Raw genomic sequence first — 26238 nt, 5'->3', positions numbered from 1 at the left:
CCTACAGCTGACACTTTCCTCAGTGGTGAAATCTAACATTCACTCAAGTTTTGCACTTAAATAATCTGACAGTTCATAAAAGCACTTAAAAATCTCAGTTTGAATTTATTAATCCTGACTGTTTTTGTTCTTTTTTAAAAAATTAAAAAAAAAATCATTTTGGCTTTGATCATGAACATGCCATAAATTCAGGCAATATTGTGTATTTTTGTTTAATTTTGGAATTTCTAGCTCAGCTCCTACAATAAGTCTGAAATACACCGTGTGAACAAAATTGTCACGTTTATACTGTTAAGTGCAAAAAATGCGCCATTGAAACCAATTCAAATGGCAATTTTGTCATTTTACCATTTTACCATATTTGACATATGGAGAAAATACATGCTATTTCCAGTAGGTGCACTGTCACAATCAGAACTGCTGCAAATCATTGACTTATCCCAGACTGTGATAATAATAAAATAAAATAAAATAAAATAAACCACTTGAAAATAATTAAAGTTTTGTAGTTTCATTTTTTTTATCTAAAAACATAGTGGCATCATGACAAAAACCTGGCATTTAAAGGGTTAAAGGTGGGGTGTTTGTTAAAAATGAACTCAATGAAAGTAGAAACTGATATTAATATATAGTGTATTTTAAAGATTGATTTTGAAAAGCACATTCTGATATTAAAGGGGGCCCAAAGGGTTAAATCTGTTTGGTCTTGGTGTGTGTGTGCTAGTGGTAGGTATAATTGTTTAGAAATGTTCTCTGTATCTCTGAGAGGATGGCTGATTTTACCTCATCAACACTCCCTGTTATTGATGTTTAAATGCTTCCTTACACATGATGATGATGATGATGATGATGATGAAGCTACGTGACTGTTTATGAAACACAAACAGGGAAGAGACAGACTGAGGGAGAGCGGGACAGAGAGGGGAGGCACGAAACTTGATTGTTTAATTGGAGTCACTGCTTCCATATTACAGGCAAACCCTTGTTTTTGTAGTCCGACCAAGTTTTCCTCCCACTGACTGTTCTTCCCTCAAACCAACTGGCCAGATCTTAGAGAAATTACCATATTGAGGTAAGCTGATTTTCTCTCTGAAATTAAATATCTGTCAATAATGTAGAAAAGATAAGACTGATTTATAATCATGTGATGACAATAGCACTTTATTTGGATAATCCATCTGCAGGTAGTTTACAGAGTATTTGTAAAATTTTAACATCTTATTAGTTGAGATTTAACAATCGCACTTTCTTCTAGATGTTTCACAGACTTATCTATAGATTACATTTGAGAACTCATGAACATATTCTCAGAATTTAATTGAACTTGAACTATTTGCTCAAACTATGCTGCATAGGTTGAGTGAATAGTTCAAATTCACCTAAATTATTCTTAGAATAGGTTTTAATTGTCAAATGTACTCCAGAGATTAATATCTAAGCAGACTGTTGTGTTGATGTTTTTGTACTGCAGGTGTGAAAAGTTAAATTAAATGAATAACGAATAAATAATTTGAAGGATACCTTGTTTGGATGTAACTCTAAATGAAATATGAAATATGTGATTTTGATTGCTCTTTAGCAGTTTTGGAGTTGATCTCTTGTCTTGAGAATAGTTTTAAAATGGTATTAATAAGACACCAAATACAAAAAGTCATGAGCACACACAAACATTGATATCAGCCTTCTTTAATAAAAGAAAAATGCATTTTGTGACTGAAAGCTGAGATATATTAACATTGCATACTAAAAAACAAACAATATCCTTGTAACTTCTGTTAATTCACATATTTCACTGTGAACCATTTTTATAGAGACGATTTATTTGGTAGAAAGGTTTTAATCCTAAAAATGTAATTGAGATCATGTTTCTGGAAAGAAAATTTTCTGAATGTTTTTTTTTTAATTTACATTTGATTTCATTTTATTCAATTTTTTAAATGTCATTTATCTTTTCATCAGGAGAGGAGAGGGGTAGGGGGGCTCATTTTTAAATGTCTTGAGCGACACAGACTAAATTCATTTACCTTGATCGTACAGGGGCAATTACAGAAATGTCGGAGATCTCAAAACCTTAAATAGTTAAATAGAAATGATTTGCAATGCTTGATACCACTGGGGTTAAAACTCTATTTATGCAATTTGGGTGAACTTTAAAGTATGGAAATTAAAAATAAAGATATAATCATAAAATTTTTGAAGTCATTGATGAAGTCATTTTTCCTGGTTCAAAAACAAAAACAAAACAAAAACAATTTTGACAGCCATATATCGGATCATTTGAATCTTATGGAAAAGCCAAGCCAAATGTCCTGAAGGTACATTAAGAAAATTATATTTATCATGTAATATATAGTGGTAGTTCTGCTTGTACTCAGTACAAATGAGCTATTGGAATCACAAGACCGGTATCCTTGCAGAACCTGAATCCATCCTCAGATAGACTACAGACAGCCAGCATTGTGTGGAGGAGTTGAACTTATGAGACAAATCAGGAGAAATCTAATTTCCCAAAAGTCATAAATTGAGGGACGCATTCCCCTGACAACCAGCGACAATCAATGCCCAGCTTCAGTTTGTTTTTGTTTGTTTTTTTTATAGAGGAGTGGTGGAAAGGAGTAAGGGATTTCACGTGCGAGCAGATGGGGTTAGTTATCAGTGATTACTCGGGTCCGTAAAGCCGCTGAGTCCAGGAGATATTATCTCACACAGGAGTAAAATCTGGATGCATTCCAGTCATGTTTACTGCGTTAATAAACAAAGAGACCTGTGTTTGATTCAGCTGTCCATTACCAAAAATCAGATAATTGACTTACTGGTTCCACTAATGTGAGAAAGGTCGGACATCATGTGAAGGAAATGTAAAGGGCAGCGAGAGGGGGCACATGCCAATTTGTGTCTGCTTGTACTGTATGCCAGAAAAAAAATGACATGACAGCTGCTTTGGGAGGCTGTACACTCACAGTAATGTTTTCTGCTGAATGCTAACTGTAATATTTAACATGATCACCACTTACAGTAGTTGCATCCATTTGTATATTAGCATACTAACATTTAGAAATAGTACTAAACACAAAGTACAGCTAAAGCTGATGGGAACGTCATCTCTCATACCTGCATTTTGCAAAAGAATTTTGCAGAGATGGATTTTGGATTATTGCAGAAAATAAGCTCTATGACAGACAAAGGTTTATGCTCACACATTTTTTCCAGTAAGATATTCTTCATGAATAGACACCACATTTCTGACTTTTGAAGCGCAAATGCAATCACTAGATGTAAAGAGCTAACACTGAACTACACCGCAGTTGTATGGCTTCAGTGTTTCCACCACAACAAGGCTGTAAGCTGTGTTTCTCACATCGTTTATTACCTTGTGATGGTCCGAGAGGAAATGCCAAGGGGTAACTAAACTCATTAGGATTCATATTCCAGTCCCAGTATAGGAGTGGACCGACTGACTAACACTGAAGGATAAACAAAGGTTAATCAGCCTGCAATTTGTTAGGGCTAACAACATTTGTTTTCTGAAATTACATGTAAAATCAGTTATATGCTACACACTTCACATGCAGGTACATGGTTTTCTTTGTCTGTGTTCCTAAAATGCCTCTAATGCTTGTTGATGTGCGCTCTGTTGCAGCTACAACGCACAGTCTTGTCCATCAAAGAACCAGTTCATGGCACCACCATTCATTCTTTCTCTCTTTTTCTCCTTCTTTATGATATCAACAGGATGGCCCTTTTCGACTACCCTGTACCAGAGTTGGATGTGACCTTGCAAGAAGTGAGCCGTGTCCTGCAGCTCACTTTAAGTCCTGACCTTTACCCAGAGTTTAAAAGCACCCTGGAACAGCAGAGGGAGCTCCTTCAAGACGCCCAACAAAAATTTGCAACTAGAGCTTCAGGCCAAGAGAACTGGGTGACGGAGCAGTTCAAGAGAGGTCTGCTGTCCTGTGCTGACCCACTGCCCACCTCTACTGCCCTTCCTGTTGTTCTTCTTTCTTCCAAAGCAAAGGGATGCACTCAGCTGGGGAGGGCAGCCTCTCTGCTCTGGGCAGCAGCAAAGCTGTACAGTGAGCCTTTGTTATTGGAGGGCAATGTGCCAATGGAACGCACACAACAGTCTGAGGTATTCGCTGCCAGCCGGATTCCTGGAAGGAGTCACGATGAGATTAGGGTGAGATTACTGGCAGTGCACAACTGATGTATAAAGGCAAACTGAAAAGTTAAAGGTTTTCATTAATCAAAATGCAACTTCTGCTCCATTTCTAATTTGTCACTTTCTAATCTTCAGGTTTACCCAGACAGCCTCCATGCCATCATCACCTGTGTGGGAGGAGTGTTCCCCGTGGACATACTGTGGCGTCCCAGCACTGGTGGGCCACTTTCTGCTCGACCGTTGATTGACATCTACAACCAGCTGTCTCAGGTGATGGATCAGCCCAGAGCAGGAAAACAGAATGATCCCTCTGAAATTTGCAGCCTCTCAGCTCTGGAGCGCAGAGCCTGGGCTACCACCAGAGAGGAGATCCTGGAACAAGGAGGGGATGCAGCGGCTTCATTAGGGATGATGGAGAGTGCTGTGCTGACACTTTGTCTGGAAGACTGTGACGCACCCTCTGAACTGGCTGATACTCTCAATGCAGTGAGGCTGGGAGGAGGAGGAGACAGCCCATATCTGAGATACTATGACAAGGTATCAGAACAAATCTGGACAAAGATTTTAAACCAAGCTTAGATCAGATTTCTGTTGACCCATGATTTGATAATGATGTCAAAAGAGGCCTCCAGAGGTGCAATAATTGAGGACTGCATTGCTGCTTAAATAGAAAGAAATATTTTATGGACTAAGGAAATAAACCAATCTTTGTTTTTCTACTTCTTTGAACAGGTGGTGAACCTGGTGGTGTTCAAGGACAGCACAGCTGGGATGGTGTTTGAGCACAGTGCTGTGGATGGGATGGTGGCTGGCCTTGTGACTGAGCATGTGTACAAACTGTCTGAGACTGCAGACTTAAAAGTAGTCCATATTGATACAGAAAAAGTGAATGGGTCTGTCACAGTAAACAATTCTGTTTGTCCTACTTCCCTAACATTCCCCTTGCAAGGAGTAAATACCCCCAAACTGAGCCCTGACTTAAAAGCAACACATCCAGTTCTCACTTTTGATGTGGCCTCCTTTCCTGATGTCTTCTCTACTCTCAGGGGCCAGAGAGGTCTGTATGATGCTTGGATCAACTTCTCTTTGCAGCTTTCCCTGAGGCAGACTCTTGGGGAAACTGCTGCCAATCACCTGCTTGTTACACCTACTCATATGCGCCACTACAAACATGGCCGTTGTGATCCTACGTACTCACTCACCATGCATTCTCACAAGTTAGTAGGTGCCTTAGCATCCTGCATCAGCCAAAATAACACAATCCAATACACAACTGATCTCCTACGCCTGTTCCATCTGGCATTTTTGGAGCATAAAAGCCTCATCAAAAACACAAAAAGTGGTCAAGGAGTTGGTCCTCACCTAGCTGCCCTGCGTCGATTGTTGCCATCTGACAATCCAATTAAGAAGTACCTGGACCCCTTTGGATGTCCATCTGTGTACCTCACTGGTTCGGATCTGGCGGAGGATGTGGAATGTGGAGTAGGGAATGTTTATGCCCAAGATCAGCTGGCTATAACCTACCTTGGGAGGAGAGACAAGGTTCGCATTGTGCTTAATGGGAAAGGGAGCTTTGCTTTGGCACTGGAGAAGCTTCAAAAAAGCCTAAAGGTAAACATAAAGCTTGTAATGCTTCTAGCCCTAAGATACGCCATTGCATGCCAAATGGGAGGCCTGGAGTGTGTACTAAATCAGGGTCAAACAGAGAAAATGAATGGAGGGACGTACCACTGTCCAGAAAGCTCAGACAATGTTGACTCCACCTCTGGCATGAGCACAGACTACACTCTGGTGATCCATGGTGGTGCAGGAGAAGAAATGATGCTGAACACTGAAGTGATCGGGGTTATTGAGTTTGCTCTACAGACAGCCTTAACCCTTGGATCCCACCTGCTCCAACAAGGTGGCAAGAGTCTGGACGCAGTTGAGAAGTCAGTAGAAGCCCTGGAGGACTGCTTCCTGTTCAATGCAGGTAAAGGCTCAGTGTTTAACAAAGATGGCAAAAATGAAATGGAGGCAACCATTGTGGATGGCAGTGCAATGAGATCAGGGTCTGTTGCTTGCGTGCAAAGTGTGAAGAACCCAATAAAAGCAGCCAGATGTGTCATGGAAAAAAGCTCACATTCACTCATTGTGGGAGACGGGGCTGAGGAGTTTCTGCAAGGGTTGGAGGAGAAGGAGAAGGCTGTTGGGCCTGAGTATTTCTACACTGATACACGTCACAGACAGTTAACTGCAAAGCTCGCTGTTGGAAATACCTCGAAAAACAATCACCCTCAGACAGTTGGAGCTGTGGCCTTGGATCGTTGGAGCGGGTTGGCTGCTGCATCCTCCACAGGTGGGTTAGTAGGAAAGCTGAAAGGGCGAGTTGGGGATACAGCAGTAGTAGGGGCAGGAATATATGCTGATGACAAGTTAGCAATTGCCTGCTCTGGAGATGGAGATGTATTTCTGAGGCACACAGTTGCACAGAAAATAGCTGGTCTCTACCACCACAAAGGCTATAGCCTTAGGGAGGCATGCAGAGAAGTGGTGGCTGAAAATCTGGATGGGATCTGTGCAGGAATTGTTGCTGTGGACAACAAAGGTGGTGCCATCATTGAAACGAATGCTGGTGTGATGTTTGTGGGCTCAATGATTGGTGGCATTTCAAGAGTAGAGGTCCTAAGGCCCCTGAAGGGCCTCTCCAATGTGATCTGGGAAACAGATGACCTGATTGCCTACCTAGATCCCAACCCCTGGACCCCTGGGTCAACCATTCTGACCAGAAAGGCTCTTAGTGGAGCAAGGAGCATCTTCCAGTTGGCTACACCTGATTTTGTGGCTGTGCTGCAAGGAGCAAAAGCTGTGTCAAGCTTGCTATGTGAGCGATTGGGAGTGCAGCGCTGTGCCTTGGTTTTCAATCCAACTCCTGATCAGCCAGCACAAATCACACTGCTCCCACTACATGGCCTAGAACCAAAGTGGCAGCCCCATCTTGCACAAGAAGAGGAATTCCACCCCTACGATCCTGGCTACTGCACCTCAAAAAGTGGCCCACGCTGGGATGATGAAGCACTAGCCCAGGTTCAAGCCAAAATTAGAAATGGACTGCCAACACCAAATGCACCCTCTTGCTTTGACTTCTTTGGAGATGCCTCCAATGATAACCTGTTCAGTCGCATTGTACGAGGAGAACAGCAGCAGTGGAGAGTGTGGGAAGACAGTGAGCATGTTGCCTTCCTGACACCATACCCAAACACTCCTGGACTAACTGTTGTGGTGCCGCGCAAACCCCTGTCCAGTGACATCTTCAAACTGGAAGAAGCTGACTACAAAGCATTGATCTTAGCCACATATAAAGTTGCCCAACTACTCAAAGAGGGGATGAGAGCTCGAGATGTTGCGCTGATCTTTGAGGGCTTTGAGATTGACTATGCTCATGCCAAGCTAATCCCTTTGTTACCTGCACCAGATGGCACTAAGCCTGCTGAGCTGCAACCAGAAAGCTTCCAAAGCTACCCTGGATATGTGTCATCACTTCATGGCCTGGCTGCTGACCCTGAGGACCTCAGAAAGACCCACTGGAGAATCACCCAGTGCAGGCCTCCTCATTCTTGGCAAGACCCTCAGTCCCACTCCACACTTGCCATCAAGAGCCAGTGGTACCGCAACCTGTTCCAGATTCAAAACACGCTTTTTCACAGCACAGTGGAATATTTCCACACTTCCTGCCAGTTCTCTTATGCTTTAACCCCTCTCACCACAGACACCATCTCTTCACCAATGGGCCTGGGATCTGACTCAGAACCAGTGTCTGTTAGCCTCCTGGGCCAGGACATCTACCTGGCTGACTCAATGCAATTTGTACTTGAATACTTCCTTCGCTTCCAAGAGGACCTGCCAGGGACATACTACATATCACCCAGCTTCAGAGGGGAAGATCCCGATGCCACACACTTGAACCAGTTCTACCACGTGGAATGTGAACTGTTGGGTGACATGGACAATGCCATTTCTACAGCAGAGGGGTACTTGGCTCATCTCACCAAGTCCATGTTGAAGAAACACTCTGAGATGATACTCAACACCGCCGGGACCCTTGAACATGTCAAAGCCATGCTGAGTAAGCTGGATGGGAAAAACCCTCTCCCAAGAATCCCTCTAGACCAGGCCATTCCCATGATGCCTTCGGCTGACTGCTTAGAGTGGGTTCAAGATGGGCAGCCACAGTTTGGTAGAAAGCTAACACGCAAAGGAGAGCGGGTCTTGATCGAGAACTACGGTGGTGCTGTTTGGCTGACTGAGATGGACCACCTAGGAGTTCCCTTCTATCAGGCGTATGTGGAGGGCACTGGGCGGTGCAAAGCCAAAGCTGCTGACCTTCTCCTTGGTCTTGGTGAGACTGTAGGTCTTGGTGAACGACATTCCACCCCTGAGATGGTGCAGGAAGCTCTCAGGCACCATACAGTGCCAGAACAGTCCTACAAATGGTACATCAACATGCGGCAAGTGAAACCACTCCTCACCAGTGGATGGGGCATGGGGACAGAGCGCTACTTGTGTTGGCTGCTTCAGCATGATGACATCAGAGATATGCATATCATTCCTCGGATGAAAGGAATGAAGTACATGCCCTGATCATAAGTACTCCACAGATTTTCAGGCCACACATTGTGATAACTTGCATTAATGGAGCCAAAGAGGAATATACAATATGGTTTTGACCGTAAAAATGCCTCAGTAATCCAGACTCTGGATATTCTACCCAAAGTTGGGTGTCTTAATGATTAACAATGAACTTTCCTGCATTCCTTATAAAGAAAAATTCCCACAGCACTTAGCCCTAACCAAACCTTGTGCCCTTCAGAGGGAAATGTTTCTGAAAATTGAGTTTTTTTGGCACTGCAACAAAAACATCATCATGGAAATGAGAAAATTAAATAAATGTAGAGAAGATTTCATTTGAGGTTACAGGAAGTAAATCAACAAAAGTCATCTTAAGTGGTGAAGCTGCAGTGCCAATCTAACTGCAAAGTATAAATTGTTTCAGTATTTTAATTTTCTCCTGTGAGTCTTATTTAAAGTGTTGACAAAATAATTAGTTTCATGGTATACAAAATATAGTTACATTTTGTAGACTATGTAAGGACAGCATACAGAAACACATCTGTAGGTTGTTGTTTTTTTGCCACACTTGCATAAATGATAATACAAAATCTGCAAGTGACTTTGTTCCTCACTATAATGTTTTGTTTTATTTCTACTACATTGTCTTTGTATTTAAAGGATTTTTGTGAAAGCAATATGGATCATGCATCATTTCTCTTTTCAATTAAGTAAAATGACTTTTTAAAAACATATCCAGTGTGGATGAATTATTGACAAGCTCAACTGGGACCATTGTATTTGTGTGTGTATGTTTTTACTTTATAGGGATTTAGTACAAGACTGCCAAATCATTCCAGTAATTAAGAATACCACATACACAGATTTGCTCACACACATGCAAATTGTGCACACTTACTAACACTTCGCAGTGCTTTCCAAGGTAACATCGCAAAGGCCTCCATTGCACCTGAAGTCAGCAAATGCACAAGGTTGGATCCCTCTATCATGTCATAAGGCAATGTTTATGAATAAAAAAAAAACTGGGTAATTACTGATGATTACTATTATAAAACACTGAAATTCTCCAAAGTACACTGTCATGGAGATTTTTCTTTTTGCTTTCAAGGTTGTAATACACATGAACCCTTTGTGTTTTAGGATTAATTTTAAGTTTTTATTGTTTTATTGTTAACCTAAAAATAATGAAATTGCGCTAGTGCCCCCCCCCCCCCTTGCAGATACTCTGAGCACCACCCCTTGAGGATAGTAAAGACCCAGGTTTTGTGGTCTTTTCTTGTGTTGTTTTTACATTTTGAATTTTTGGTACAGCACCTTGGTTATCTGTACTTGTTTTTTTTTTAATGCTCTTAATTTATTTTCTGTAAACATTTTTTTCTTTAAAATTTTTTGGTGATTTGCTAAAACAGTTAGAAAAAAATATAATAATAAAATGAGAAAAAAAATAAAAAAAGAACACACACACACACACACACACACACACACACACACACACACACACACACACAATAAATAATAATAATAATAATAATAATAACAATTTATATATATATATATATATATATATATATATATATATATATATATATATATATATATATATATATATATATATACATCACGTAAAATCAATCAGATTTGGCAAAACGAATAATTAGTATAGAAATAGTATAAAAATAAATAAATTGAAATAAAACAACATAAAATGACCAAATATGTATAAATGTATCGTAACAAAACGGTAATAACCCGGATGTATCGTTGAGTAGTAGACTATTTGTTTCCGGTTGTCACTGTCGATCTGACCCCCGGCTGGAGCAGAGCCCTGCCTCTGTCTGAAGATAATCTTTGCTCTAATTTCTCAAACGTAGGTTGGTGTGGGTGTTTCTTGCCGTGAGTACTTGTGTTTGTGTTTCCTCTTTACGCTGCGAGCTTTAAAACATGAGCGCGATCCGCCAAAACGGCTGATTAACGGAAAGGTCGCAGCCTAACAGCTAGTTAGCTCGTTAAGCTAACATGCTAGTCAGGAGTGAATGTGTGACTTTCCGAGGAGCCAGCCATTTTCTACAGACAACTGAACCTCGCTGGATTACACTGCAAATGTTTTACAGTCGGCGGAGGTAATGGTCACATAATAGTCGTCGGAAATCAGGGAGACGGTGAGCCACGATGTTGATTTAAACGGTCACATTTGGGATGCTGCTAACCGTAACGAAGGCTGATACTGCACCTGAGAGGCAGCGGTGGTGCTTAGTTTTAACCATTTGTGCCATCCAATACACCAAATATAGACTGGTGAAAGAAGCAGTTTGTTTTGACCTCTGGTGAAAGGGTGGCGTGCGCTTAAATGTGAATTTAATGTTGTGCTGTCTCCAATACATGGATTAATCCAGTGGATAAACTGTGGGATCATGTTGGCTTTTTGCATCCCTAAATACAACTATTTATATGTCAAAATAGTACATGCCAAGACTAAAGGCAGGTAGCTTTCCCTGGAAGCCTCCTGCATGGTTTCTAGTTGCAATTCATAATCTGTTAATATAAGTTCATCACTACAGCAACATGGTCTTTGAGTTTTGCTTTTAACTATTATACTATTTTGTTGTACTTCTAGCTTTTTTATGTGCAATTCCCAGTTTTGTGTCTTGTTTTTTTTAAATGTATTTATTTATTTATTTTTTTTAACTATTTTTATTGTTCTTTTTGCTCTTTTTTATCTTGTTTTTTTGCTCAGTGCTTATATCTATTTCTAGTTTTTTGTCTTGTTTTTTTTCTGTTGATATTGTTGCTTTGATATCTCTCTGCTATTGTAACAATGTAAATTTCCCCCTTGCAGGACTAGTGAAGGATTATCTTATTTTATGACCTGCATAATGTTTTAGATATAGTTGCATCAACCTAAGAGTTCATTTCAATAACAACAACAAAAATGCAATATGAATTTTTGCTGTCTCTCAATAACCGTCCCCTCAACACATAAATGGAGCAATGCCTTCAAGCTAGTTCGGGCAATCAACGCGATCTACACCGATTCATACACACAGATCAAGTCAATTTTTTTCTATAAAGCTCAATATCATAAATCACACTTGCTTCAGAGGGCTTTACGGTACACAGCATCTCTCTGTCTCTGGACCCTCACCACAGAAATGGAAAAACTCCCCACAAAAACCCTTAAACAGAGAAAAACAGGGTAGGAACCTCAGGTAGAGCAACTGAAGACGGATCTATTTTCGAGAACGGACAGTGTGCCATAGATGTCGTGTGTACAGAACAGATCAACATAATGAAATTACAGTTATCAATAATGTATCATAAGTCACTCTCTATATGACTTCTACAAAACACACCCTTTCAATTTGGTGGTCTGTTTAAGCTCCTAAAATTTCCCAGTGCTCCCTCTGTCTTGACACTTCTGCTGCTTTCCTGTTGTCCGCACTAAAGCCCCACCTCCTCCTGAGCATCCACCTGCAGCCTCCGACTACAGAGGAAGATATTTAATCATCACTCCCCGATGTCTCATGTCAACATACTGATGAGGCTGGTGTCTAGACGCCAAACTCAGCGTTCTGCTGTTAAAATGAACATTTCAAACACGAGTTTTCTGACTGCACTCCTGCTCTCCTCCTCCCAGGTGCCAGGGTGTCCCCCCTCTCCATGTGTGGTCCCTAATGGGCGGCTGGTCTCGCAGTGCCGTGCTGGAGCTGTACCGGGCGCTGCTCCGCGCAGGGCGTCACCTTCAGTACACCGACCGCAATTACTACCGCCGCGCCGTGGCTCGCGAGTTTCGCCGCTGCCAAGCCCTGACAGTACCCGAAGATAAGGAGGACGCACTGAAGAGGGGCCAGTTTTTCCTCAACAGCCGACTGGGTGGGCTTATGTAGGGGGGAAGGGGTCACGGGTCATCTGGAGGTGGGTTAAAGGTCGTCTGGAGGTGTATCTCCCAGGTGGGTTTGCAAATAAGAAAATGATCTTGTCAGAGGTGAAATTTCTTAGATATGAGACACTTTGATTGGGATGATGAGCAAATATCACAGGTCACGAGTAAGACTGTTGGGTGTAGCTACTCAAAGATTTTCCTTCTGTAGGTGTAATAGTAAATCAATATCCTCTTTCTGTCTCTGTGCTTCGTCTTATACTCTTCCTCTCTTCTTTCTTCAGTGGCAGGATGGCGGGCGTGAATGGAGACCGTAAAGGGAAGAAAGATGACAATGGGATCGGCACAGCCATCGACTTCATGCTTTCCAACGCCAAGCTGGTGCTGGGAGTGGGAGGGGCAGCCATGCTCGGCATTGCGACACTTGCTGTCAAAAGAGTGAGTGAGAAACTGTTCACCTCCAACTTTTGATTCTCTCCACACTCCTCCACTCCCATGTGTATGAAGAGGGAAAATGCTCTCACTTAAGCGTCCAACACAGTTGCTGTTTGTTGTGCAGATGTATGACCGTGCCATAAGCGCTCCCACCAGCCCCACCGGCATGGAGCCCACAGGAAAGAGAAGCTGGGAGGAGCCGGCCTGGATGGGCTCGTCGCCTCGAGTACTGAACCATGACATGAAGTCCACAGTTAGCAGGTCTCTGCAGTCTCTGCCCACATCCTCACACGCGTTTGAACCAGGTGAGGAAAACAAAGTGCTCTTTAAAAGTTAGATTTGTCCTGCATTAGTGGCTACATCGACATGCACAAAATATCCCAGTTTTTTGCCCTCGTTCAAAAAAAGAAAAAATATTCCTACTAAGCTGTTTACATGGCTAATGGAAATGAATATTTTATTAATATTTCTGTAAACATGCATCCATGTATTCTCTGATTAACATGCCCAAACGTTTTGTTTGTCACCTCAATAAATGTAAAAGTGGAAGGGCTGGAGCTGTTTGTGCCATTTTGCATCTTTGTATCAAAATAGGATTTTTTTCCAAGTTTTCTACCTGTTTATTCCTTTAACAACCTGAAAATGTTGGCACAGTTATATTCACGCAGATATCCAAGTCTTTTAATGTTAAAGAGTAGAAAAAATCTGGGCTTTTCTTTTGAGCGTGCATCTCTAACCCAGCTGACCAAAAACAGGCAAGACGTCTTCTGACAAACTGCAGTAAAAACCCAAACTGACATGCATACATGTCCTTAAACCTAAATAATATCAGCATATCCCATATGTCGGGAAAAAGGTTAATTCCAAAAAAGGCCTAATTTGTACTATTCAAACATAATATGCTGCCTACATGACCTGCATCAAATTCGGAATAACAGTGGAATATTAGTGTGCATGAAAACGTAGTCAGTCTCTCGAATGTCCTTTGCATGTAATGTTATGCAGTACTGAGCAGCCTGTTTCGCGGTTTAGACGCTCAGCCAGCTGTCGTTTTATCTGTTGACAGACAGCCTGTTTGGAGGATTCTTGCTCTTCCTGTACAGTGGGTGTCGGCTCTCTGTAGTGCTGTCCGTAGTCAGCCAGCTGATTTATTTTAGTTTGAGATGATGTAGTTGAATCTCAGATACTGTAGGAGCCCCTTAATATAGTATTTTTAGATTAGTCTTATATTTTGAAAACACACCCATGCCCCTCTTGTTATGCGCTACTAGTTATGACTTCAAAAATCATTATTTTAAATGATGGAGTTAATTCTTCTAATCTCCTCAGACTGTCTGCGGAGGGCGCTGGGTCGAGCAGCTGTGGGAGGCAGCGGCGCCACTCAGTCAGACCTGCAGCGGGCCCGAATGCGTCTGTCCCTGCAGGAGCATCTGTGGGGCTTCTACCAAAATAATGTGAACATCCCGACAGAGGAGCAGGCTCAGGCTCGGAGGGCAGCGCTGGACATCTGCGCTGAGCTCAGAGTGTTTCTTCACGCCAAACTGCCCGACATGCCGCTCAGAGAGATGTACCTGAGCGGCAGTCTGTATGATGACCTGCAGGTAAGAGCCTACACACGTGGGCCTTTACTTTTAGATCAAAGAGTTACTGTTGTTTAACAATTCCTAATTTCATTTTCATAATAATAGTAGTTTATATAACTGTCTTGCAACAGTTCTTTATTTAGCTGTTATAACAGTACTTTATTTATCTTTGTTAAAACAGTAGTTTATTTTACTTTATTATAACAAGTTGTGTATTTAGTTTAACTTTATGGTAACAGTACTAACAGTATTTTATTTTGTTTATTTAACTTATTTTAACACTAGTTTATTTTACTGTGGTGTAACAGTAGTTTATTTAAATTAATTATACTTTATTAAAACAGTACTTTATTCATTTTAACTTAATTGCAACAGTAGAGTATTTAACTTTATTATAACTGTATTTTGTTTAGTTTTTTATTGCTACAGTAAAATATTTAACTTTATTGTTACAGTACTTTAGTTTAATTTTATTTCAACAATAGAATATTTAACTTCATATCAACAGTGGTGTATTTAATTGGACTTAATCGTAACAGTAGTGTATTTAACCTTTTTATAACTGTACTTTATTTCTTTTAACTTTATTATACCAGTACTTTATGTCTTTTTTTAACTTTATTGTAACAGTAGTTTATTTTCTTGTATTGTAACAGTTGACCTAATTTCATTATAACAGTACTTTAACTTATCCTTATTTGTGACATAACAATAGCTACTTTATTTATTCTGTTTATTCTAACTGTAACTATTTATTTAGTAGCTTAGTATTTTAGTAGTATACAGTAGTTTAGAGGAGATTTCAAGATGTGGAGATATATATTGTGTATTGTAACATAGCCTTAAATATTGCTATATTATTTATAGGCAGTATTGCCCTGTCCCATATTTTATATATATATATATAAATATATAAATATATATATATATATATATATATATATATATGTGTATAAAACTACAGTTTGTAAAAGTTTGCAGCCTGCCATGCTTTCTTCAGTTTTATCCCCTTCCTCCGTCTTTCAGGTGGTGACAGCGGACCACGCTCAGCTCATGGTGCCTCTTATCTTGGAGAAGAACCTGTGGTCGTCCATCCCCGGGGAGGACACCATCATGAATGTCCCGGGTTTCTGGCTCGTCCGCAGGGAGAATTTGGAGTATTTCCCGCGGAACAGCAGCTACTGGGACCGCTGCATGGTCGGAGGCTACCTGTCCCCTAAATCAGTCCTCGAGGTCTTTGACAAGCTAGTGGCGGGTTCCATCAACTGGCCAGCTATAGGGAGCGTCCTCGACTACATCATTCGTCCTGTGGTTCCCTCAGAGACACTGACTCTGGAGGTGCAGTACGAGACAAACCGTAAACTATATGTGGACTTTTTACCATTACTTGTCATGGAGGATGGAACCTCGCTGATCGCCAAACCGCATCGACTTGCTGCAGAGCGCCATGAAAACCTGTGGCGGCAGAGCTTCCGGGTGGCAGAGACGGCGCGACTCAGGGCCCTGGACCAGGAGGACGGGGGCTGCAGATGCGCATGCCTGAAGCTGGCGAAGGCCGTGTGCAAGCTCAACCCTGCCCTGAACCGACTCAACGCCAGCCAGCTCACCAACGCCATCTTGTTGCTGTGCGAAAAAGAAGGCGACTGGACCCAAGACGCGCTGGCCGACCGCTTCCTTCAGCTGCTACGAGCGCTAGTGGGACACCTCGAAGCCGGGAGGCTGCCGTGTGCCCTCAGCCCTAAAGTTAACTTATTCTGCGAGCTGACTGCGCAGGAAGTGGACGAGCTGGGGTATACGCTCTACTGCGCCCTCTCAGATCCCGAGGGGCTGCTGAGAACTGCTGTGGCACAGCCGTCCGATCCTTGACAACCTCGCAAACAAACGCCACGACGCGGAAACATGGCATTGAAATGTCATCCAGTGTTTTCTGAGCAATGGTGACCTCCAGCCATAATGAGGTTTCTGGGGAAAAAACAACTGCATGGAATCAACCACTCTCCGGAAACACGCGGCCTCTTCAGTCTTAAATGCCGTCAGTGAGAAAACGGGATACACACAGTAGCAGTTACTTCTGTTCAAAGCTGTACGTAATGTGGTCATACAAATACTATTTTAATCTCTGAAGAAAACGAAGGCTAATCGGCGTTCATGTCGCTCACTGAAGCCATTGTATTAATGAAGTTAAGAGTAAACGTGCTTTAAGGCCTAATACATCAGGACTGAGTCTAAACTGAAGGGAAAAACTGAGTCAGAGACACAGTTCGTACGTCTGCATCATATTTGAGCTCTTTTTAAACAGGTTGGAGAGTTTCATCCCATGCAGTTAAATGTTGTCCCCTCTGTTTTGATTTGGGTCCAAGACTCTGTGTCGAGGAATAGTGTAATGTTGATTGTGTGTATAACAAACCAAAAGCTAATAAATTGTCAGCCTAAAGAGACACGCCAACCGTCTTTTCATCTTCAATCTCACAGAGCCGGTGTGTAGGATTTAGTGGTATTTGGCATTGAAGTGACTGAACTGAAACTTGTTTGTGTACCAAGTATGATAGAGAACCACAGGAGGCAACGCGAAAACTAACATGGCCTTATCAAGAGCCAGTGTGTGGTTTATCTGAGTTAATGTATCAACAACACAGCAGACCCTACGGAAGAGAAATCGCTCCATATGTAAATGTAAACTGGCTAAATGGCTAATTCACAGCAGCTTTTCTAAAAAAATGCGATGTATGTCGCAGCAAAAATAGCTGTGACGCTGTTTTAGATTTTGAGCTTATTATTGAAGGAAGATACTGAAGGAACTTCTTTGTTCCTGCATGAGCTAACTCAACTCACCGAACGCAAGACACCGTGCCAATAACATCTCATCCCAACAGCAAAACTGTCAGAGAAAGACAAATTTGCAAGGTTGCGCAGAATTCATGCCGATTGGCTGAATTTGCATTAATTGTGATAATCACAAGATTACTAAATCCTGGAGGGACTGATAAACGGGTCTTTTGAGGACAACAAAAGCAGTCACTTATTTTCCGATTATTATAAACGAATAGAAATATAGTTACGACTATTGCCGCTAACTCCTACACACCAGGCCTCTAAATACTGCTCGTGTTTTGATAAGAGTTTAGAGTTCAAATCGAAAGTTTTCTAAGGACTTCATTAATACAGTGGCTGCGCTGAAGATGTATGCTTCCCATGTTTGCAGGGATCTGAGAAAACAAACATTAGGCTGTGATTGGATGTCTGCAGCTTGCATGTGTTATCTACCGAATCTAGAGATCAAACAGGTGAATATACACTGAGTTATACGTCGATGTCTATTTGTAATATTTCAAACTCACCATTCAATTATCAATCAGATGTAAAGTTTAATCCACAGATGGAATATGCTAGAATTTATGGTTTGTTGGTGATCATGAAATTTAATCAATTCAGCACCGGCATTTTCATTTTGGCGAGAATGGAAAATGTTCCCATGTGACTGTCTCTAATACAGAGCTGCTCTTTGTCTGTTATGATGAAGTTTCTTCTTCTGTCCCACATGTGTTGCTTTGGGTCACAGGTCTCATATGCTTTATTATCTCGTTTCTTTTACGACCTGATCACGGGTTATTTTGCACTGTCAAAACATTGGTCAAAATGTCTCAGGAGGACGTCCTGAAAGTGCTTTAGTCTAGTGGTTTTTGCTTTAATTTAAATTCCAGTTTCCTGCGTCATTACCTTCAAGATCGGATGTTTCCAACAGCGGTTGCTAACACAACAGCTCAGTTTTTAAGACATTTTTTTCCTCCCACAACCCACTGCTTTAAACGTGGCACAGATGTTTGTCATTTGGTAAATTAGTCTCAGTATTAAAGAGAAACTTTGGTATTTTTCAACCTGAACCCTGCTTTTTTATGTCTTTGTGTCTAAGTGACACGAGACAACAATTTTTGACATTGGTCCAGTATTGAGAGATGCTCTAACAGCAAAACAGTAATGTAATCTGTAATGGCAATTGTGCAGTCAATTTATGTCGACTAAAAGTGCTTATTTTTGCCACTGACAGGCTCAGATTGTTCTGACAGCTTTATAGAAATGATCATACGGAGAGATGAAAAGGTTATTTACCTTTTGATGATTGTTGTGAAGGAGAAGCACTGTTCGACTTCTGACTTGAATGGTGGAAACGTTCGTAAATTGGAGAAAGGGGTGCCGCGAGGACATTTTTTTGTGTTAGAAAAGCATTTCCCAAACCTCCCCTTGATCACCCGAAGTGCTGCATGTTTTAGATCTTCCTGCTGCAACACAGCTGATTCAAATGATCAACTCGTTATGAACTCCTGAAGCTGGTACAGATCTAAAACATGCAGGACAAGCGGTACCCGAGGAGAGGTTTGGGAAATGCTGTGGTACAATACACATACCGACCTCATATAGTATGATAGTATGTAGCCATTTGGGGCATGGTGGTACTGTCAGTTTATGTCCACTAAAAGTGTTTGTTTTTGCCACTGACAGGCTCAGATGATTATTTTAAATGTCTGACATTATGGAAAAGATCCTGACAGAAATAGACCTTTTTTGTTTAAGATTAAATCAGTTTTGCTTCACCACAGTCCCAAAATCGATATTGCCAAACTCACCAGACTCCATTAATATAAACTGATTTTATCATCAAACACGCCATTCAAAGTTGACAGAAACAAGATAAAATTCACAAAAATGTACTGGTTGAAAAACCCTTAACTTATCCACTTAGGTGTGAAATATGCTGACTCTACACACGCTAAAATGACTGTTTAAATGGAGTCTGGTTGTTCTGGGTATAGTAATTTCAGGGCTGTTTTTGGTTGGGGATCCTTTTCCAAAATGTCACTTACAATAACAATCTGAGCCTATCAGTGGCAAAACAAGCAATTTTAGTGAATTACATTGATGGGTGCACAATTGCATTATGGATTACAATGCAGCTTGTTTCACATCTCACTAAATACTGTACCAATTTAAAAAAATGGTTCCAATAAATCACTTTGACACAAAACATGAAAAAGTGGGTTCAGGTTAAAAAAATGAAGTTTCCCTTTAACCTCCTGCCTGACTGCAGTTCCAGCATGGAGCCTGTTACCTCTGTATTTCAGTATTTGTGTGTCTGTGTGCACACTTTGTTTTCACATTAAACCCTGATTAACTTCTAGGTGCCCGGTCTGTCCAGAATAGGAAACCAGACGTGGATTAGTACAGAATACTAGGCCATGTCACGCAGTCCTGACCCTGCGCAGGAAGTGTTTGGCACCACGCTTGTATATTAATAGTTTACAGGTGCTAATCTCCTCTAGATGATGATCTGATTGAGCCGGATCCACTCACAGATCCTCAGTCGTATAAAAGCAGCTTTAATAGCCGATGTTACTAGTTTCGCCTGCTACTCATCGCAGGTGACAGTAGGTGGAGTTGCCACAACAATAGCTGCCAGAGGTGGAGTTTGTCTCTAAATGACTACCCAAAACATGTCTAAACTAATCACACGGTTGCTTTCTGTTCTCACCTTTAGCCTTAGAATGAAAAAGAAAATGCAGTGATATGGAGCAAGTGTCCCCTCGATCCTCAGTTTGTGTATAGTGTACAATATGGAGGGATTTCCGTTGTGCATTCAGTTCATAATCATAATCATCATCCAGATAATAATGGAGAAACAGGTGAATATTTTTGTATTTATTGTACATTTGTAACCAAAAAAAATATTTATTTGCATTCAATTCAACATGTAAAGTACCACTTCCCGTGCTTCATGAAGTGCTTTGTTCTGGATGTACTGATAGAAATGAATCCACAGAGGATCTTTGTTTGCATATGAAGCGTCTTCCTTTGCAGACCTGGTTTATGCTGAAGGGAAGGGAGTCACTGTGCCACATTTGTAACGTTATTGTGAAACAAATAACCCAAAGTAGATCACTACCTCTACCTTGTGGAGTTCATACTAGCCATATGCTTCGTTGCATGCTGTGTAATTTTCCCCAGCTTTTTTTTTTTTTTTTTTTTTTTTAAGTTCAGCTCTGGAGTTGAACGGTGCAGCACTTTGTATACTTCATTAAATGTTACAAATGACATTCTGCACGTTCATCTTTGTTTTTCTTTCATCTAAACTTTCAAGACTGACTAGTTCTTTCTCATGGTGGGAAAAGCACAAACTGTCATCAGCTCCACCTGAATCCGTCCTACGACAAGTCAAGAAGTTTGGGAAAGGTCCATCAATTAAAGGAGACCTTTAATTTAAATGATGAGCATGAACAAAGACACAAAAAATACATATGCAAACCTAAAGTTAATTAAACAGATAACCAATATGCTTACTAGTTAAAATAGAAATAAACAAAACAAGAACAAAAGTTTAACCAAGTTATTGTTTTGCAAGTCACGACTGAGTCTCGAGTCTTTTCATGTCCTTAAACTTTGAGCTCTGGGTCCTAAAAAAGTCATAATCTCTTTAGCAAATGTAATACCATTATAACAGCAAATTATATTAAATATACAAAAGTCATGAATACTTATTATATTGTATCAGAACAAGGTTATTGAAACAAGCGTTAATTTAATTATTAAAAAAATTATTGCTGATGGTATTTAGCACTACAAGCAGTACCGCAGAGAATGTTTTCTACGTGTATTTAACTCATATCGCAAAAATGTCCCAACAACTTTCGCAAGTATTTTCCAGTCAAAAGGTATTAATGCTGTGGGACTCGCTCTATACATCTGCGGTTTGAGTTTAGTTTAACCTGAAATGCACTTAAATTTTAACTCTGGCAGATTTAAAAAACAAAAAACAAAACAAAAACTCATCTGTTCAAAATCTGACAAAATATTTATTTAAAGCTTTATTCAATGAGATTTGGTATTAAAATCCACATAGGCATATTAAGAGAAACATCCTGAGATACCTTCAAATGTACAAAACCATCCAAAATTATGATATTATTACACACTGGGAACTGGAAATGTGTTTCAGTTGTTAGGAATGAAAAACTTGCATCCCAAAATCTGAGGCTCCCCTGGAACAGCTACATTACAAAAAAATAAACAGCACATCAAAATGCATAGCTCTGACTGAATTCTGCCGAATCACAGATGAAGCTCAAACTGAAAGAGTGAAGCAGTCCCTTTGTTCAGTGGCACAAACAAAAAATGCGTCGAAGCGGCGATTAATGTTGCTTCTCATGTAAACCTCATTATTCTAAGCAGATGTGAGACATTTATGTGGGACGCCAGGTCTTACAGTGACGTTTAACGATCGTTAAATGCTGTCGATTGCTGTAAATGAAATAACGCAACATTGATGATGAAACTGAGCTTCACTTGGTGCAACTCTGGAAGTCAAATAACCACCAGAAATGAGAAGAGCAACATTTCACACATAGTGTTCAGCGATCTACTTGGCGGGTGCAAACCCAACACGGTCTGCGTTCCTGTCAAACACGGTGTAGTACCTCCCGATGAATACATCTCCCAGGATCCACAGGGGCCCTGCGGGAGGCGGGATGTCCATGGCGATAAAGCCCGAGAGACAGATCGAATAACCCATCTGAGACTCCTGCAGCAAAAAAGGAGAAAATCATTTTTAACAAAAGCAAATATTTTTAGTTTTGCAAGGACACATTAAAGATAATAGACACACTTTTGAATCAGAGTTAGTCTTAAAGGGACAGTTCACTCCCAAAATACAAACTACACATTTTCCCTCTTACCTGTAGTGTTATTTATCGGCCTAGATTGTTTTGGTGTGAGTTGTCGAGTGTTGCAGATATCAGCTGTAGAGATGTTTGCCTTTTATTTAATATTATGGAACTTGATGACACTCGGCTTGTGGTGCTCAAAGCGCCAAAAAATACATTTGTAAAACTCAACGCCAATGTTTCTTTACAGAAATGATGACCTGGTCACTCAAGATAAACCACAGACCTTGTTGTGAGCACTCTAATGTCGCAACTTTTAACCGAACTACACGCTCCGACCGGATCACCGCGCAGCAGGAAGCGTGCATCTACTCATCAACAAGAAGCTCGTGCTTGCGGCAGCTCAAGATGAAACATTAATGGCGTCCTCCTCAAAGTAGCTCCGTGGTGCTTCCTACTGCACGGTGAGTCCACTGACAGGTGTAGTTTGGTGGAAAGAAAATAGTTCCTACATTAAATTGGTTTCACCACCCGACGGAGACAAAATTAAAGTGAACGTAATTAATCTGTATCTACCTTCACGACATAATCCTCTCCAGTCAGGTTAAACATCTTCCCGCCGATGTTGAAGGAGATGACGGGCAGAGAGGGGATCCTGTTACAGTCGATCCAGTACTTCAGAGGAGAGAGAGGAAGACACGCTGAAATCAGCTCTCAGAGCTCGAGGTCAAGCAAAATGTTCTTCTGTATTAAGAAATATGATTTATAGGTATATATGTAAGGTGGTAAAATTTGAAAATGGCATCATTTTGGCTCCAGCCAATCCTGAACTGAGCTCAGTGAGGTTTAAGTTCAGGATTTGGAGCCACTTGTGTTCATGTCTGTATGTAAATGCCTGATTCACTGCGTAATGTTTTTTCTAATATATTTTTTTCTATGTTTTCATTATTATTATTATTATTTTGTTGTATTGTCTATGGACTTCCCTTTGAGCTGAGCCCTTAATAATTAATACACTGAAAAACTGAATTTGATCTCAAGAGAACAAAACACACAAAGGAAAAAAGTGCTTCAGTGAAGGTCACAGGATGTAAGATCACAGCAAAGGCATCATGTCATTTCTCTGTTTTCTATATTACGTGTCAGCTCTACCTCTCCCATCAGCAGGGGCAGAGCTCCGATGGCTTTTTGCAGCGCCCTGACTTCTTGCACAGGACCTCCGATCAGGGACGTCCCCGTGTCGACGATAGCCTGGCAACCGGCTTTGCAGAGAGTCAGCTGGTTGCCGACTCCAACTCTGCAGGGCGGGTTATAGAGGGAGCAGCAGCAGGGCGAGACAGAGAGACAAGAGGCGTCAGTTTACTACCTGCTGAGTTTGTTGTCATGCCTTTGGGATCAGGAGAATACTTATTTAAATTAGATTATGATTTTATAAAGTGAAGTGAATACTGACCACAGTTTTCCACATCAGTGATAATGCTACTTTCAATAACCAAAAGTGAGAATTGTGTTTTTGACAAAGACAGAACAGAAAGCGTGTCAACATCGACCGCACTATTCAAGTTCCTTTTAATAACAATGAAGCCACAGAAGGTTCATTCTCACCCGCTCATCTCGATCTGCCAGTAGGCCTTTCGTGTGACATTGACATAGTGCAGGTCTCCGGTGTAGTACTGAGGGTCTGTCCCACCCAGCACCAGCTCTCCTCCTACTGCTGCTTTTGGGTCTCTAAGAGAAGCAGAAAGCAGAACAGAAAGCTGTGGACTTAACCGGCAGTATCAGGGAAAAAAGTTAAGACCAACTTTGACATCAGGCTGTAAAAGTCTCTCTGACCAAGAGTTAGAGCTGGGCGATATGGCTTTAAAATAATATCGCAATATTTCAAGACTATATGGCGATACACCACAAATATGTCCTTTAAACCGATACTAATGACCACAACACAAAATGATTGAATGAACTGCAGTTACAGTGAAGTTAAATCAAGTAGCTGCTGACATATAATAAAGATGAATACACAAATGTTATAAAAACATGTGCTGCTTTGTCTCTGTGTGTGTGTGTGTGTGTGTGTGTGTGTGTGTGTGTGTGTGTGTGTGTCTGCCAGTGACTCATAAAAACTACGTGACAATTTATACTTGATGTTTGCAACATAATCACTTTATATATACCACGTGGAACAAGTTGCGATATATCACGTATGTTCTTTATATTGCGTATATTCGATATATCACGTATATTACATATATCGTGTATACACGATATATCACTTATATTCGATATATCGCGTATATACGATATATCGCGTATATACGATATATATATATATCGCGTATATATCGTATATATCATATATATTTTCGATATATCGCGTATATACGATATATCATATATCGATATATCGTGTATACACGATATATCGCGTATATACGATATATCGCGTATATTCCATATATTGCATATATTTGATATATCGCACACTCCTACCGACAGTTAAACCGACCGAAGGCAACGATTCTTGAGTGGCCGATTCAATAATCTTTACTTGATTCACTCTTCTGTCAGACACCAACCTGCTGATGTAGAAAGAGAAAATGTTCTGGGGCAGCAGCTTGGCAGCCATGGCCGTGTCAAACACCGGGGTGACATTAGCTACAGATATGGAGGGGTAGGCCATGCCCAACACCCCATCGAACCGCGCCACTGCGAATGTGATGCCAGGCTGCTTCACCGCCTCGCCAAACTGCTGGCCAGGAATAGGCAGACCTGCAACCTGCAAGCAGGAGAGAGACATCAGGAGGAAAAAACTTAATGAAATGATAGGAATGGCGTGACCACCAAATGTGAGGAATGCAGTAAAACAAAGAGCCGTGTGAGTGAGCGTCTCAGACTCACAGAGACGGTGTCTTCGCTGATGAAGCCGGACAGGCTGCCTCTGCCGTACTGGATGGAGAACTCGGTGCCGTTCTTAATAAATGTGCTCGACTTCTTCGAGTTGTAACGCCGATGAAGCCCTAATGGAAAAATAATTTCACCAACTTAGGAAACCACTTAGTTAGTGACAATACATCATTAATAATTTCAAACGGGGCCAGATGGTTGGCCCCCTGGAAACTGATTGGCGACACCTGGTGTCAGCCCTACCTGTGATGGCTTTAGGTATCAGAAAGTGACTGTTAACAAAAGGTATAAGACATTTAAATTTAATGCCTTAAGACCTTTAAGATATTTTATTTTATTTTCCAAACTGAGGACAATCATATTTTTCATAATCAGCACTGCAGTCTACGTATGAAAGTTAAAAGTCCCATGTAGAGATTTTATGTTTTATGTAGGAATATATATGAATGAATGAAGTTAATCTACATTTTGCCAACAGGTAGGTGCAAGTGTAAAGTAAAAAGACAGCACCGGGTTCAGTGGTAGGTTTAAATATTTTTGAGATCAGAAATGTGACTCACTGTGACAAAAAGAAATTAAAAGATGGATAAATCAAATTAGATAAATGTTTGTGGCAACTATGACCTCACTAATTCAAATTTAAGACTATTTAATTACTTTAAAGCCTAAAAAAAATTGAAGATATTTTAAGACTTCTATATATTTGAGTTCAGGTGCTAATTGTCTCATCCAAAGCTGCAGACCACTCAGAGTTACAAAAATACCCAAGCAACTGTTTGATATTGAAATCTTTTTAAGTTGTTTGGCAGTCATTCATTACTAGGGCTTTAAATTCAGCTGTTAATGCATTTTACTCATTTCCTAAATGTGCCCTCGTCTTCGAATAATTATTTTTATTTTACTTTATTTTTATTTAATTTTATTTATTTACTCACATTTTATAACATGGATTCAAATTTTGCATTTATTTCCATTTTTTTTAACGGATATTTATCAGTCATTGTTAGAGGCCTCGGATTTTCAGTG

General features: G+C 40.7%; 4 protein-coding genes and 1 long non-coding RNA gene across 6 annotated transcripts in view; 3 read left to right on the top strand and 2 right to left on the bottom strand.

The window, feature by feature from the left end:
* Positions 1-956: 956 nt before the first annotated feature.
* LOC121956311 (uncharacterized) lies at positions 957-9493 on the top strand. The gene is made up of 4 exons (XM_088069264.1): positions 957-1072; positions 3733-4177; positions 4295-4696; positions 4892-9493. Exons 2-4 carry the CDS (start codon positions 3734-3736, stop codon positions 8777-8779), a joined length of 4734 nt encoding a protein of 1577 aa, XP_087925390.1. The 5' UTR covers positions 957-1072; position 3733; the 3' UTR covers positions 8780-9493.
* On the bottom strand, positions 1916-18931 carry LOC148186519 (uncharacterized). The gene is made up of 3 exons (XR_015774845.1): positions 18770-18931; positions 4327-4531; positions 1916-4151 (listed from the first exon to the last, which is right to left on the bottom strand). It is a non-coding gene; the product is annotated as an uncharacterized LOC148186519 (long non-coding RNA).
* LOC148186520 (mitochondrial ribosome and complex I assembly factor AltMIEF1-like) lies at positions 10504-12651 on the top strand. 2 transcript variants are annotated; one of them, XM_088069266.1, is made up of 2 exons: positions 10504-10634; positions 12402-12651. In XM_088069266.1, exon 2 carries the CDS (start codon positions 12439-12441, stop codon positions 12649-12651), a length of 213 nt encoding a protein of 70 aa, XP_087925392.1. In that variant the 5' UTR covers positions 10504-10634; positions 12402-12438. The 2 variants fall into 2 exon arrangements, with proteins under 2 accessions (XP_087925392.1, XP_087925393.1); XM_088069267.1 differs by lacking the exon at positions 10504-10634 and adding an exon at positions 10645-10660.
* mief1 (mitochondrial elongation factor 1) lies at positions 12936-17100 on the top strand. The gene is made up of 4 exons (XM_088069265.1): positions 12936-13082; positions 13204-13384; positions 14409-14680; positions 15689-17100. Exons 1-4 carry the CDS (start codon positions 12936-12938, stop codon positions 16526-16528), a joined length of 1440 nt encoding a protein of 479 aa, XP_087925391.1. The 3' UTR covers positions 16529-17100.
* A 2553-nt stretch (positions 18932-21484) lies between the features above and the next one.
* Positions 21485-26238, bottom strand: part of napsa (napsin A aspartic peptidase) — a 7936-nt gene continuing 3182 nt past the window's right edge. Inside the window, exons 4-9 of the mRNA XM_042505122.2 lie at positions 25207-25325; positions 24885-25084; positions 23917-24039; positions 23464-23608; positions 22888-22986; positions 21485-22229 (exon numbers count right to left, since the gene is read on the bottom strand). Coding sequence (XP_042361056.2) covers positions 22068-22229; positions 22888-22986; positions 23464-23608; positions 23917-24039; positions 24885-25084; positions 25207-25325 — 848 coding nt within the window. The 3' untranslated portion in view covers positions 21485-22067. The remainder of the gene's footprint in view (positions 22230-22887; positions 22987-23463; positions 23609-23916; positions 24040-24884; positions 25085-25206; positions 25326-26238) is intronic.

This window comes from Plectropomus leopardus, chromosome 18 (genome assembly GCF_026936395.1).
Source record: "Plectropomus leopardus strain MGB_pleo_1.0 chromosome 18, ASM2693639v1, whole genome shotgun sequence".
Lineage (NCBI taxonomy): Eukaryota > Metazoa > Chordata > Actinopteri > Perciformes > Serranidae > Plectropomus > Plectropomus leopardus.
This window is presented reverse-complemented; position numbering and strand designations above follow the sequence as displayed.